The 14813-nt window shown below is 36.5% G+C and overlaps 1 protein-coding gene across 1 annotated transcript; it reads left to right on the forward strand.

Moving 5' to 3' along the window:
* Positions 1-11994: 11994 nt before the first annotated feature.
* On the forward strand, positions 11995-12991 carry LOC149026232 (uncharacterized). The gene has a single exon (XM_089143274.1). The coding sequence runs from the start codon at positions 12075-12077 to the stop codon at positions 12792-12794; it is 720 nt and encodes a 239-aa protein (XP_088999400.1). The 5' UTR covers positions 11995-12074; the 3' UTR covers positions 12795-12991.
* The last annotated feature ends 1822 nt before the right edge of the window (positions 12992-14813 follow it).

The raw sequence follows: 14813 nt of genomic DNA on the forward strand, positions 1-14813 counted from the left end.
GCAATTCCATCATAGGATATGCTAGTTACAGTATATATGGAAACTTTAAACTTGAAACACCCTCAAACCTTCAGCTTCACATCAATACTACTATGTTTTCCCAATCTTGTAAATTTCAAAATTTGACTAGTTTTACTTTCAATATAAGCTTATTATTTCGTCTTGAAATATGCTAGTGCATGGCAAAAGCCACTAAACATTAATGATTTACGTTTGCAGATAAATTAATACTATGGAAATATAAGTACACATGTATCCAAGCAAAGGCTAGCTCGATCTCATCTTTAAAAATGGTTGAGAATCCATAATCTGCAGACAGAATGAACCTAAAGAAACTGATACGGTTGGTTTTTTGGTATAAGATAACCCTAAGTATTTAAAATTATTTTAATATAAATGCTTGATGGCAAAATGTTTCCGAATGTCCTTGTTAATTTACAGGTTTTCCACCAATACAGTCCAAATTGAAGATCATCAAAGTGAAACATTTTTCGAAAAAGAGATTTCAACAAGATCTACAGGATCTCCCCATGAGTGTTGCCAATATAACATTCCAGGCTAAAAACTTATTCAAATCAATATGGAAAATATTATCCATTAAGATATGGTTCTTTATCTTAACCGAAAAAGGAAAGGAGAAGATATTCCTCAGAAACGTTTCCTGCCTGAGAACATGTACACACCCATCCACAACATACTGGACATGCACATACATTATGGATGGAGAACCATTACATGTATGTATAATGCAACCCATGAGAAAGGAATTGAGTTGTCTGTGCATCTCATTCCTTCAAGTCCACTAGTGGGAGATGAAGAAGAAGGAAGATGACAGATGGAAAGATTAGCAGGAAGATGACAGATGAAAAGATTATGCCCTAGTATCTACCATCCTTTGGTCTCTCTCTCTCTCAGATATTCTACAATTCCCTTGTGGAATGACCAGTGACACTGATGTTCTGAAGGCATGCTTATACGAGGAAGGTAGGGAGGACCGGTAAATGATCCCTTCGCCTATATAAAGAATGCTACCATTCTCTCATACCTGTAAACACCCATCACTTGAGCTTCACTGACTCAAGTTTCACACCCCTTTGCACAGACGAATTACGGGGCATGTTCTTCCTTGGCAAGTGGCTACTCTAGCTACCCTACTACCACCATAGAGTGTGATTAGTGAGCCCACTGCCAAAGGAGATATGCCCTGCAATTCAACTCTGCAATCACCTTTCGTTTGTAGCATATATGATGTAAGAACTTCTATTCTCGCGGCTTTGTTTAAGAGGTAAGGTTTTCTTTGTTCAGAATCAAATGCAGATTAAAGAAGTTTGCATTTCCTGTTTCCAATTAAAACTGAAAACTTCATGTTTGGCAGGATTTGTTTTTTTTGCTCATGCATGTAGCCAAGTATGTCGTACGTATGAAGAGGGGCTTAACTTGTAAGTAGTAGGACGATTATACTCATGAAAATGGCTTCCTTTTTTATCATGTAGAAGGTTCTTCCTCTTTCATTCTTTTGCGCAGGTAAAGTCTGTACAGAATAGGGTCGGAGAAACCCTAGTTAAAGAATGCAGAAGACATCAAGAACTCGCTCCACCCTCTCCTCAGTCAACAGGCTCTTTCAAATTTCTCACTTCTGAACGGGAAGTGTTGTTTGCAGGATCGTTCAGCTGGTTCAGGAAGCTTTAATCTGCTCTTTGAAGAGCTTTTTTTCTTCTTTCTTTTCTTTTCTTTTCTGGGGGGTGGGGGGTTGAAATGAAGAGCATTTTTAATCTTTCAATCCTAACACAACAGTAACGACATAAAGGGCAACACTAACGACATAAAGGGCAAACTTTTAGCCTTACAACAGTGGAAGAAGAACGCAAAAGGCTGGAGTGAGCCAAACTGAACCCAAGGCAAGACCCAAGGCAAGCTTTCTTGGCAAATTTTGATAATATCAGTTGGGATCCAATTGATTTTTTTTAAGGTCACTTCATTCCCAGCTCTCCATAACAAAATATGAAGGGAGAATCTATCCCTAGGAAACTTTTTATCTTCTTTAAAGATGAGAGCTAAGCTTAAAAGAACCAACCAAACAGCTCGACACGAAAAGACCGGTTCCAACTCACACACCACTTCTCAGGCAGGAAGTGTTAATCGGAATTTTCCTTCTGGATAGACCTTCACGTGAAAGCAATAAACTCTTGCACGAACAGCTTTTCAAAAGAAGCATCTTGATCCAAAGAAGAGAGCTCAAAGAAGAAGGTTCATTACTAACCTGATAATCTTTGGACCATTTGGATCAATTATGGAGTACTCTTATTTGGTGCATGTGAAAAACCAGGAATTCAGCAATGTATAGAGGTGTAAATCCTTCCATTGTGCGTACTCTAAATACAATATCCCATGCCTTATGTGCAGAGATACAGCAGTATTGTGAGACTGCATCCACAGTTGAAGCTAGCCAAACAGTGCGGGTGGCCAGTGTTGATGATGGCAGCGACATGCTTCAGTTGTTTGTGGATGGCTCGTGGATAAGCGGTCTAACTATGGAGGCAAGGGATGTATCTTATGGCATTCAAATGAAGGTTTTGGGGCAGCTTATTGGTTGGGGAGTGAAGGTGTGTCAGTAGCAGTCATGGAAGCCATTCGTAATGGCATGATCTTGGCCAAGGTGTTGGGTGTTTCAGATTTACAAGTGAACTCAGATTTCCAGGTTGTGGTTCATGGCCTTCAAGGGTTCAATACATCCTTAGATTGGATGAGTCGAAGTCTTGCTTCTGAGATTTCTAGGTTAGTTCTTGATTTTCGTTGTGTTGTGTTTAAATATATTACTAGTCGAACAATCTTTTTGCAGATTTTTTTGCCATGGGTGCAAGACGTTTTAAGCTTTCTAGATATTGGTGGGGGGTGTTCCACCAGTTTTTATTGAAAATTCATCTTTGTTATCTTCCAGGCCTGCCGGTTTGGAGTGTTTTTCTCAATGTAATGAATATGTTTCCAACCTGAAAAATAAAGATTAATCTTTGTTGTTCTTTAGAAATGGGACTTCAACTTCAGAGTAAGATCCTAATTTATTGCCTCCACACACCATCCTCTCTACAGGTTCCCGATGAACCTTCAGCAAACCCTTGGGCGCTGGGCCTTCGGGATGGAGCCCCCAACCTCAGGCTCTTTCCTCTTCGGCCTTGCTGCTTTGTCCTCGGTAACTTCGAAGGCTTTGTTAGCCAAGGCCTTCACTGCTTTGGGGTTGCACTTGGGAGGCGATGCAATAACAAAATAAATCAAAGGTTAGTACATCAGCAAAAAGAAAGATAAAAAGAGGAAGAAGATAGAATGTTTAGAGGCTCACAAAGGGCAAGACCCCACCATTTAAGGACATCCTCATACTCCATGACGCACCCATGGATCTCCTGAAGCACGCGTATGGATGTAATCATTTGAACAACACTATCTTCGTCGGGAGAAAGAGTAAGAGGATGATTGGCTTGGGTGTAGGAGTTGTTCCAGGTAATCGGGAAGTTCAAATCTTCGGGAGGTGCCCGACAGAATAAGAACTGATGGCGCCAACCCTTGTGAGATTCGAAGGGTAGGTACCATCGGCAATGATCCCTCCCAGCCATCCCAAATCATTATGGGGATGCTTTGAGAAGAAAGACCCATCTAGGTGGATTAGACTTACTTAAGTAGCAAAAATGAGAAAAGAGAGGTAGAGAAGGGGAGATCTCTAACTCGAAGCACAAACCCCGAAAAGCCGACGATGTGGCACCAGTTGTTCAGGAGAAGCATACTTGGGCACGTCCCAATGATTCAAAAAAGTAGAAAAAAGAGGGGAAAAGAAAGGAGATCTGACACCACTCTTCAGGGTGTAAGTATATAAGGAGGACTTCTTGGGAGGGTTAGAATCAACCCTCTCATCAGAGTTCGAGAGTCGCAGAAGATAAGTGAAGAAAATTGAAAAATAGGAGGCTATATCATCAAGTTCAACAAAAAAAAGCTAGGTCCATGGGAGGGCCTCTTGGACAATCGAGAGCTTTCAAGCAACCTGCGTTGAGGCCTTTTGCTTTCAAGAAGCTGGAGGAGAAGCAATTATTGCCCTCCATGACATTCCCTGGTTACACCCTAAGGACGGAATGAATGGAGGCCAACCAGCAGTCAGTGATCCTCTCATTTTTATTGCTCGACAGTTCAACCGAAACTGAGGGGTTGGCTTGGTTTCCAGATTCATCTCCAAAACAAAGAGAGGAGGGAGGAACATAAGAAAGAACAAAAGAAGAGAACTAGGAAACTTACTTGTTTGAGAGTTGAAGAATGAAGCAGGGAATCTAGAAATCGCAGGCACTTGTTGAAAGCTTCAAGCACAAACGAATGCGCATAATGGAGAAGTAAAGGTTGAAGCTAAGAAGTGAATGAGTTTAAATAGACCAAAGGCAGATCGTGTACGAACAAGATTGCATTCATATCAATGGTCGAGTTCAAACAATGGTTCGAAGCCTGATCCAACAAATAAGATTAACCCAAGAGCAACAGTGGGATGAAGAAGATGGTTCGAGTGTAAGGCAATCATGGTGGAGCCTGTTCCCTAGGGCCACGTGGTGCAAGAGGCGCGGGGTATGAAACCAAGTGCAGCTCGAGGAGGTGTACCGTTGCGCAAACGAGAACAATAAATGCGACGTTTGGAGAATGGTAAGACATTTGGACTTCATTATTACCGATCAAAGGGATAGTGTTCAAGGAAAGGCAAACCAAGCAATTGGTCGTGTCTTACCGATCACTTGGCTTGAGGGGCTCATGATGAGGATGAAATAATAGAAAACTGGGTTCAACCACGGTTGGGTCAAGGACCCCAGTCGGAACTAGTACAAGGGTCAAACTATGAAGTAGCATAAGGGTTAAGAAACCCGACAATTATGGAAAGAGGCGTGTTTCCGTTAAATTCAGGATATACAATTCTGCCATACAAGAAAACTACAACTAACTCAAAGAAGGGGAAAACCCTACGATCGGATGGCCACCAAGAAGGATCATAAAAGAATCCAACGATCAAGAGTAAGAGATAAACCCTATATAAAATAAAGGGTCGCTCAAAGCAGAAGTATCTGAATCGTTTCCCTCCAATTCCATTATTCAATTAAGCTCTGCAACTAACTAGAGCTTTGTGGTGTTCCAACTTCTGACTTAACCTTCGGAGGTGGCTTCTCGACTACTGAATCGACCCACAACTAACGTTGTCTTGCAAAAATCTGAGGGCTGAACAATTTTTGGATGCATCACTAAATTAGTTATTGATTTTCATTGTATTGTGTTTAAATGCATTACTAGGTCGAACAATCTTTTTGTAGATTTTCTTGCCATGGGTGCAAGACGTTTTAAGCTTTCTAGATATTGATGGGGGTGTTCCACCAATTTTTATTGAAAATCCATCTTTGTTATCTTCCAGGCCTGCCGGTTTGGAGTGTTTTTCTTAAGGTAATGAATATGTTTTCAACCTAAAAATAAAGATTAATCTTTGTGTTCTTTAGAAATAGTACTTCAACTTCACAGTAAGATCCTAATTTATTGCCCCCACACACCATCCTATCTTCTCGAGGATGTAGATGATATAACCCCAATTGGATGTTCAATATTTCCTTTTTATGAATCGGCTGGAAAAATAAGTTAAGAAGATGAACTTTCCATATGCGTGCGATTCCTTGAGTTAAAGTCCAAGACTTTCTCATGATTATATTAATTATTTTAACGGAACATAACCTAAGGGGCTAGCTTAATTAGCAAAAGACCAGTGCCTCATGGTACTGAAGAGTTCAAATCTCCATGGGAACAAGGGTAAAGCTTTGCCACATGTGAACTATATATAAAAACTGTCCTAAAGATGTAGTGGAGGGAGGCATAAGCTGGGCGGATGCAACATCAAATTCAAAAAGAAAAAAAATTTAGTGGAACAAGCTTTAAATTTAAACAAACAGAATTTTCAATTATTAATACATATCGAATTCTTTTCGTCAACCTCAAGAGCTCAACTACCCTAAATCAATACATTCAAAAGGGAGTCCTTGCCTTCTAAAAGGCTCCCCAGGTCAGCTCCATCAGGGAGCTTGAGCTAGTTTGGCCTACAAGAATCCACAAGTTGGGAAATATAAATTCTTCATCATAACAGCCCATTGTGTGAACTTGGATTATTCAAAATTTCTCCAAGCATCTCTAGATTATAGAGATTAATTATGAAAGTAAAGGTCCATAAATCCAAGTCCTCCTTTTTTTATTTGTTTTTTTATATTTGTATATACACAATCTATCTCAAGAAATTAATCTATCTAATTTTATAATTATCAGAATTATCACCCAAAAGAAAAGAAACCCATGGAGATCTTCTTCATGCTAGCATGGATGAATTTCTAAAACCTAAAGTGAGAATAGGATAAGAAATCATAAAGAATGCCGAAGCTTTAAAGAGAACTTCTTTACCTACTAGGAAGAGAAGAGACTTTTTCCAACCTTGAAGCTTCCATGCAATTTGATCCTTATCATCTTGAAACAGTCCCTTCTTTGAAATTGAAATTTGGAAGGTCCAAAGTATTATTTAGACTCATCACCAAAAGGAACCCTAAGAATTAGAAAACCATTTGTCCTAGTTGACTGTTTATCTAAGTCTGGAAGTGATACAAGACTTCTTTAGATGGATTTCTTGCCCAGATGCCTTAAAAAAAAAAAAGGGTCAAGGACGGATTTCCAAGTCATGATATCATCAACATTGGCTTTCCCAACTTCTCTCTCTCTCTTATAGTCTTATGGCCGCTACTGGGCCCTCTCCTCTGTGGCCCATAAATGGGCCCTTTCACCAATAAACATAAGTATTTTGAAGCGAACTTGCTTACCATACCTGTTTAGGTTGACCAGCTTTTTTCAGCCTCACTATACATACAAAAAAATAATAATATAATAATAATATAATAATAAAATAATAAATAATAAATAAAATAACCTTCCAATGTGGAATCATGTAGATGCGAATCTTCCTTCAATAGAATATAGTGAATGATTGGAATGCTCATCTACCACACTGATGGTGAAGACATGAGTCTTAATTCCTGCCTTTTGCAGTATGGAAATTCTAAACTCCTAAAAAACTCGTTTAAATTGCACAAGTCAACTGACCTCCCATTCCCATTCCCAGTGTGCAAATCACATGCTTGCCTATAATAATATAAAAATAAATTATCTTTTCTAACAACCAAACGTAGCCTTAAAGAAATTCATTCCTGAATTTATTTTTTTAAGTGGAAAATGTGCCTCGGTGTCTCTCTTCAATCCACATATACAAGTGGACCCAAAACATGATAAAAATTAAGCTGCAGAGTCATATCCATTTCTGTTTTTTTTCTTCTTTCTCATTTCCCAAAATATCCTTTCCGTTTCCGCTTCAGTGTAAACTGAAGCAGCGCATACATTAGACATTAGAGTGTTTAGACTTCGTAGATTCCCATTTTTTAGGTAAATAGAATATAGATTGTCAACGTCACGTGTGCAAACAGTGAAGTACCACATTTTCACGTGTTCTTTTGCGTTAACTATAATTCTACTTTCTACTCCATTGGAATAATAATTTCAAAGTATCAACTATGGAGCGCATGATGAAGACGATCGAGAGATACTTTTTGTTTGCTTATTTTCTCTCTTTTTATATTGTCGGTTGAGCCACTTGAGTCGACCGGATCAAATTTAGAACAATTGAAGGAGAAAGAATCAACAATTTGAACCATCAAAGCAAATGAAGATTAAGATTTGACTGTTCAATAAATCAAGAAAGAGAAGGGAAGAACTAATGAATTCACTTCACATCGTACGTTTTGTTTGGTCAAATGTGAGGATACTAGGTTCAACCGATCTCATATAGCAGATGTAAAATGATTTAGTTGGATCCATCAAACGTATCAATTGAAAGTAACATTTGATATTAAATTCTTTAGAATTACATAGGAAGCTCATTGATGCATTTGAGAATTGTTCAACTGTCAGAGTTCTGTAAAATAAATGTCAAACGTGTGCTAACTTAGCAGTCAGGAAGCCTCCTCCGATTGTTAAATCAATAAGAGCTAGCACCACCAAAAAGCTTTGACAAGCTACAAAACTTAATTGCAACATGCAATGGCGGGAAACGATTCAGTTACATTTTCTTTGTGTTATGCTTTGGTTTATATAAGGTTTACCTCTCTTTATCAACCGTTGAATCAATTCACAAGTCTCATTTGAAACCGTCCGATCATATATTTTTCTCCCTCAATTTGAATTAGTTATAGTTTTCATATGAAGCATGATTGTCCATCCCAAACTTGGCAGGCTCACGTTTCTTCCTATAACCATTGAGTTACTTTGTACTCAAAGCACCTCTGGGTTTACTTTTAGAACGCGACCGGGGTGATCGAACAGACCATAGTTCGACCTGGTTGACTGTTATTTTTACTTATCATCACCCATAATCTCAAATAAAAATAATACCAAACTCACTCAGGATTACTTTTATTATGATTATCATTAGAAGTAGTAGAAGTACGGGTAGGAATCCTTCAACTATTGACATGAATCATAGTATTGTGGTCATCTATTTTCTAATAATAAAAAGTCAAACTTTCAGCTACTTAAGCATATGATAATGGCATTAATACTTAATAGGATCCCCTAATCAATAATTAACTATAAACATAAAGATTCAGAAAAAAAAAAAAAAAAAAGCATAAACGTGAAGATAAGGATAAGATATTAATGCGGTCAGGGTCAGAAACTTCCGGCAGCCGGCTATAACTAGAATATTCTGTTGTTCTTTTGTTGACAAAAATACCCTTCTAATCTAAAACTTATCGGTGCTTGAGAATTTAGAAAAGAAGATGGGACATATATGGAATTTTATGTAATCCACGGGACCAAAGGAGGGAAAAAAAGAGATAAGTCTTTTAGCTCACGCATAGGGCAAGATGCGATTCTCCTATTTAAACGCATCATAGTGGACACCCACTCGCACTTTACTGCTTGCCCTTTTTTCTCGTTCAAATAATGAGTGTAAAGAAGATTCGTTCAAGAGTTGTAAAATACCCAAAACAACCTCCTAAACATAAGAGAATTACATTCCATGGAAAGAAAATTTACTTGCCGACTTGATTCCACGTTAAAAGAGTCAAAGACGTATTAAAGTGAAAATAACATTTTTTTTTGTTCTTATTATGAATGAAACAGACATAAGCAACCCTTCTCATGGAGCCTAATGTGTAGGGTTATAGACTTAGTAGCTACATTTAACCGTGTGATGAAAACAATATATTGTCCTTTTTCCACTTTAGATGCTTGAATTGACTTCTCCAGTGCCTTATTTGAGATTTGAAAGCATTGTTTGTTCTTAGTGAATGTAGTTGTAATTGTATTTTCTAAGTTTGAAATATTTATAATTAAAAATTACGCAAGTATTATTGTGGGTTTTGCTCAATGTCGTTTGAACAAGTTGAGTTAGAGAAGCTAAGTTTGTCTACACCGCGCGGTCAAAGATTCATACAAACGCAAAGGGGTTCGACAGACAACAACAAAAAAAGCGGGGTGCTTTCTTTTACTCATCTATATCTATAGGGCGTATAAGACTGAATTTGCAGCAGTCAAGGTCTGTATAAGTGAGAATGTTATGGATAATGTATAAATTTATTTTCATAAAATATATCGTGTGACCATAATAGTTGCCATAGATAACTTAAACTTCAAATCTTGTTAAACAATTTAAGTGTTTTTATATTTATTTTTCACATATTTTCTACTTTCTTTTGGTAATGTTCTTAATTGTTTATCATGAGACGCATTGCAAAACATCCTTAGCAATATTTTTGAGCTAAGTACCATCACAGGATTGCTTGATTTATTTATTTTTTTTTTTTAAGTTATCACAGAATTAATTGATTGGTAAGACCAACACCTCTTAGTGAATAAATTGTAAGTTAAATTTTGCATGAAAAGTGCCTTTATACTCGAAAGTATTTATAGACTAAAAAAGAAAATAAGTGACTATGACATTAAATTTATTTACTTATTTTTACATTTTATAACGAGTGGCAAAGAAAAGCATACAAATACAATAAAAGAAATGACATCAACACTTGTAAATTAAGGTAAGGCATATATATATATATATATATATATATATATATATATTGAATATCATATAAACTTCTTTCTAATTTATGATGTTTTTTTGTTGAGTAATTCGTGATATTATCTATTAATAAAAGCACTCATGATAAATTTCATCGAATATTAAAAATAAAACTAATGATAAGTACATGATATACAATTTAAAATGGCAACCCATTATACGAAATTCTCATGACATCATGATCGTATGGTTTAATTTTATGCATAATCTTCGGTGCAAAGGCCTATAAGATATATTTCTCAAGTGTAGATTGACTAAATGCAATTTCAAGCACATGTCTATTAGAAACAATGTTAAGTGCATGCTTCTTAGAAACAATAGTACGTGCATGCCTCTTAGAAACAATAGTACATCTAGGCACGCTAGAAACATTTTCTTATGTAAGCGCATGAAAATTAGAATTAGAATCAAACAACCTGTTTTCTCTTAAAAACACAACATTGGGTTCCAAAATAAAATATATAAAAATAAATAAATAAATAAAAAGAAAGAATAGAAGATCTTTGAGTGTGTGAGATTTATAAAAAATAAAAATAAAATAAAAGAAACACACATGCATACAAACAAACAAAAACCAAACATTCTGAAACTAAATGAAACATCTTAAACAACATAAATATACAAAGCATGTGTCTATGATCCTAAATAACCAACAATGTTGACCCAAAAAAAATAACCAACAATCCCCAAACATTTTTTTCTCATTTTTCTTAGAATAGGATTTAATGGTACAAAATGCCCCATCACTAATCTTGGTTGTCGTCTTATTTCTTGGCTCCTTTTGATACATGAATGGTAGTTTCAAGAGTCTTTTGACTCCAATGGATTACTGACTATCTCTATAAGTTGTTCTATAAAATTATATATCATATAGATTCAAGGGTCTTTTGACGTATTCCTATGGGTTACCGACTACCTCTAGACATGATAGACAATGAAAGGCTTATAACTCGTGGAGATATCTATTTTACTCACATTCAATCCATCCTCTTGTTAGGTGCAAGTCACATCTGATAACAACTTTGTGGGTCCATTGTGTACAACTATAGCTTTACACTCAAAAAAAAAATTCCCTCCATAATAGAAATCATTGCAACTTCTTAATTTGTAACGTAATTTTTCAAAACCAATACATGATCGTTAGCGATTACTCGTGAACATTGTTTTACTCTTCGTCAGCTTCTGAACCGATGGGGATTCCATTAATATGTGTTTTATGCAGAACTCCTGCAATAGAATTCAATAATAAGATCAATACACTTGTAAAAATTTATTTGTTATACTTCACTATATGTTATTTTTCACACGTGCACAATACTGATCAACATTTATACCTATTTTGTAGAAATACATGAACAAAGGTACATGCTACCATATTAGAAGATCAATTGATATCATCAACCCAACCTAATCATTTATATTTTATTAGTTAGACCCTCTAATCAATTGAGCACAATTTAACAACTACACTAATCAATCGATTAACCCTACTCAAGAGCATTATTGACCAATTGATAATTAGGTTTCAACTAATTGGAGTTATTCACAAATCGAATCCTCGTTGATTGGAATGGTTGGTAACGTTATTATGACATGAAACCATGCATGACCCGGTCGAGTCAACTCCGAGTAAGAACCAAAGAAGGCAAAGATCTTATTTAAACTTCTTTTGTTCTCTTCTTGAACTTAAATACGGTAGAAAAACGTGTTGCAATTACTAATTTCTATTTAAATAGGAGATATGACTTTTTTATTATTTTCCCATTTTCTTGGTAATAAGATAACAAACTCAGGGGTATTTCGGTCATGTCGACGATTATTTATTAAGCATCTGCGAGCTCAGCTTCGGCCATAAACATTCTCATAAGTCATATCTTCTCTTCTCCTCCTCCATCTCGATCTGGAAATGGGTATGTTCTCACAGCCGTCATTATTGGAAGCTGAAGAAATGCTAAAGCTTTTCGACTCTTGTTGGTTTGGGCATGAAATCTCCATTGAAAAGCAATCTTCCACAGCTTCTCCAACGAACCCTGTTCTTGAAATCCCAGGCGAAACCCCAAGCCGAAAGCCTTGCATCTCTCGTCTTCCCACGATTCTTGTTCGTTCTCAGAGCGAAGATTTGAACTTTAAAACGAGCTTCACATCAAATTCTCCTTCCCCGAAGTCAGTTCTCCCCTTACAAAGGCTCCAACCGATTCTTTCAGGCAAAGAAGTTGTAGAAGTCGCAGAAAGCAGAAAGGAACAAGAAAAGGTCAAGAGACCTGTCAAGAAGAAGAAGGATTTGAGAAAGAGAGGTAGCAGCAAGAGCTTAACAGACCTGGAATTTGAAGAGTTAAAAGGGTTCATGGATCTGGGTTTTGTTTTCTCTGAAGATGATAAAGATTCAAATTTGGTTTCCATCCTTCCTGGTTTGCAGAGATTAGGGAAGAAATCTGATGAAAAAGAGACCAACATTGATGAATCTGTAATTTCAAGACCTTATCTTTCTGAAGCTTGGGGTCGTCTTGATCGAAGAAGGGAAGAGAACCCATTAGTGAATTGGAGATTTCCTGCTTCGGGTGACGAAATCGTCAAAAAGGATCTTCTTAGAAGTTGGGCTCACACAGTTGCATCAACCGTTAGGTGAAGAGATATGGTCTGAGATAGAATTCCACCTCTTCTTTCCCGTGTTCTTATCCAACATCTGGACAAACAAATCTCCAAAGCAAGCTTCTTAGTTTTACCGTATTTGGTTCAACAGTGTAATTTTGTTTTCCATTGTTTACTCGTGTTGTTGTGCACTGCTGTAAATAAATAAACTAATTAGAGTGAATTTCTTCAAGATTTTAGTGCTCAATTTAATATCTTTTTGGATATTCTTTTCTTTGCACCAAAAAAAATATTATTTTCTTAGGAAAAAACAAGTAAAGGTGATGACATTTAAGAATTGGATTAGGATTGGAATAGAAAAGATTAAATTCACTATTTTTATTGATTATACTTTAGTAGAATTAAGCACCTGGATTTTTGTTGTCACCATCAACATAAGGACTCAGATTTCATAGGGAAGTTTGAACTTACTATTGTTCTAGAAACACATCCACAGATAGTCCGAGAGATGGTAATTGCCATCTTTTATTTCTTCTAAGCTCGACTGTTGTTGGTTACTATTAATTTTCACTTAGTCATCTTGAACTAGCGCCAAACCCATTCGGGTTGGACCGGTTTATTTAAGTTACTCAGATTGGCTCATTTCATTATGTTTGGGTGATTGATATTTATTTAAAAGAAAAGCCCCTGGAATACAAAGTACCAATTACATCAAAATGCAACAGCCAAAGAACAAAAAGGGAGGGGGGGAGAGAAAGAAAAAGAAGAAGCCTGAGAAGCTGCAACATAAGAAGCTAATCTATCAGCTACAAAGCTTCTTTCTCTATGTGTATGATTCACAATTAATACATCAAACTGATTGGAAAGATTGAAGACATCATGTATGTAATGGCTGATCATCCAAGGTGGAGTCTCTGATGTGTTGTTAATCAGATTGACAACAGCTTCATTGTCACTTTCAATAATGACTTTTTTTAAATTAAGGGAGATACCTAACTTCATTCTTCTCGAATTGCAGCAGCTTCCATTTGAATGGCTTTTGAGTTTCCTCCTTTACAGTAGAAAGTGAAGAGAGTCTGACCCAAGAAGCTATGTTTTGGGGATTTAAAATCACAAAGAAGCTATGATTAGGTTTTTTGGTGTTTCATTCTTTCTCTCTTGGTGATAAGTGTTCCCATAGCGTTCTTGGCTAGTTTTAATTAGATCTCTTGTGGTTTTGGGATCTTAGACATGAGGTCTACGTTCAATTGAGTCTTGAAACATGTATTTTGTATACATTTACAACTTGTTATGGTGCATTGAGCTTCATCTAAGCTCCTGGGACTTGGACCCTATTTGGTCGAATTCCATCATCAAATCCTCTTGTCTCTTTTATATTATTTGTTATCTTGTATTGTTCTAGCACTTTTCATCTAGGATCAACTAATCCTCTCTAATCCACGCATTTTCATATACGCACATAACAGCGACTTTAAAACTAAAGAAAATTTTGCTTCTGAAAAATCCAAATCAACGAAAGATCGGATATGGAAATGGAGACGATACTTGACATGAACATGTAGCTGCTAGAACATATTCATTTCATGTCATTTAAAAGGTAAAGGGAGATTCTACAACACCACCCCAAGAAGAGAGAAGTCAATGAAAAACTTCTTTTTTTCCTCCCATAGATCAAAAAGAATGGATCAAAAAAATATCATGTCTTTGATTTATATATTTTCTCATATTATTGGCTGTTTCAACTTTATTGACATTAAGTTCTAGTCCAGTACCCGTCACCATTTACACTCTGCATTTCTTTTGTCTAATTCTTCTTGTTGGGGGAAGAGAAAGAAGATATATCATAATCTGGAAAGCTAGCATTACTTACAACCACGAAAGGCATCTAATGCGAAGGGAAGAACAGAGAGAACAGAGCATGCATTGGCCACAGCATATATAAGGCAATCAATATTGAAGTAGAAGACAGCATAATTTGGCCATTTTGTCTCAGTTGCAGAGACACCCAGTTGCCCTCAAGACTTCAATGTTCTCCTCTTCATCATCACAATTCATT

The sequence above is a fragment of the Hakea prostrata genome, chromosome 2, assembly GCF_041222555.1.
Source record: "Hakea prostrata isolate BN-2017 chromosome 2, UWA_Hpros_2, whole genome shotgun sequence".
NCBI classification, from domain to species: Eukaryota; Viridiplantae; Streptophyta; class Magnoliopsida; order Proteales; family Proteaceae; genus Hakea; species Hakea prostrata.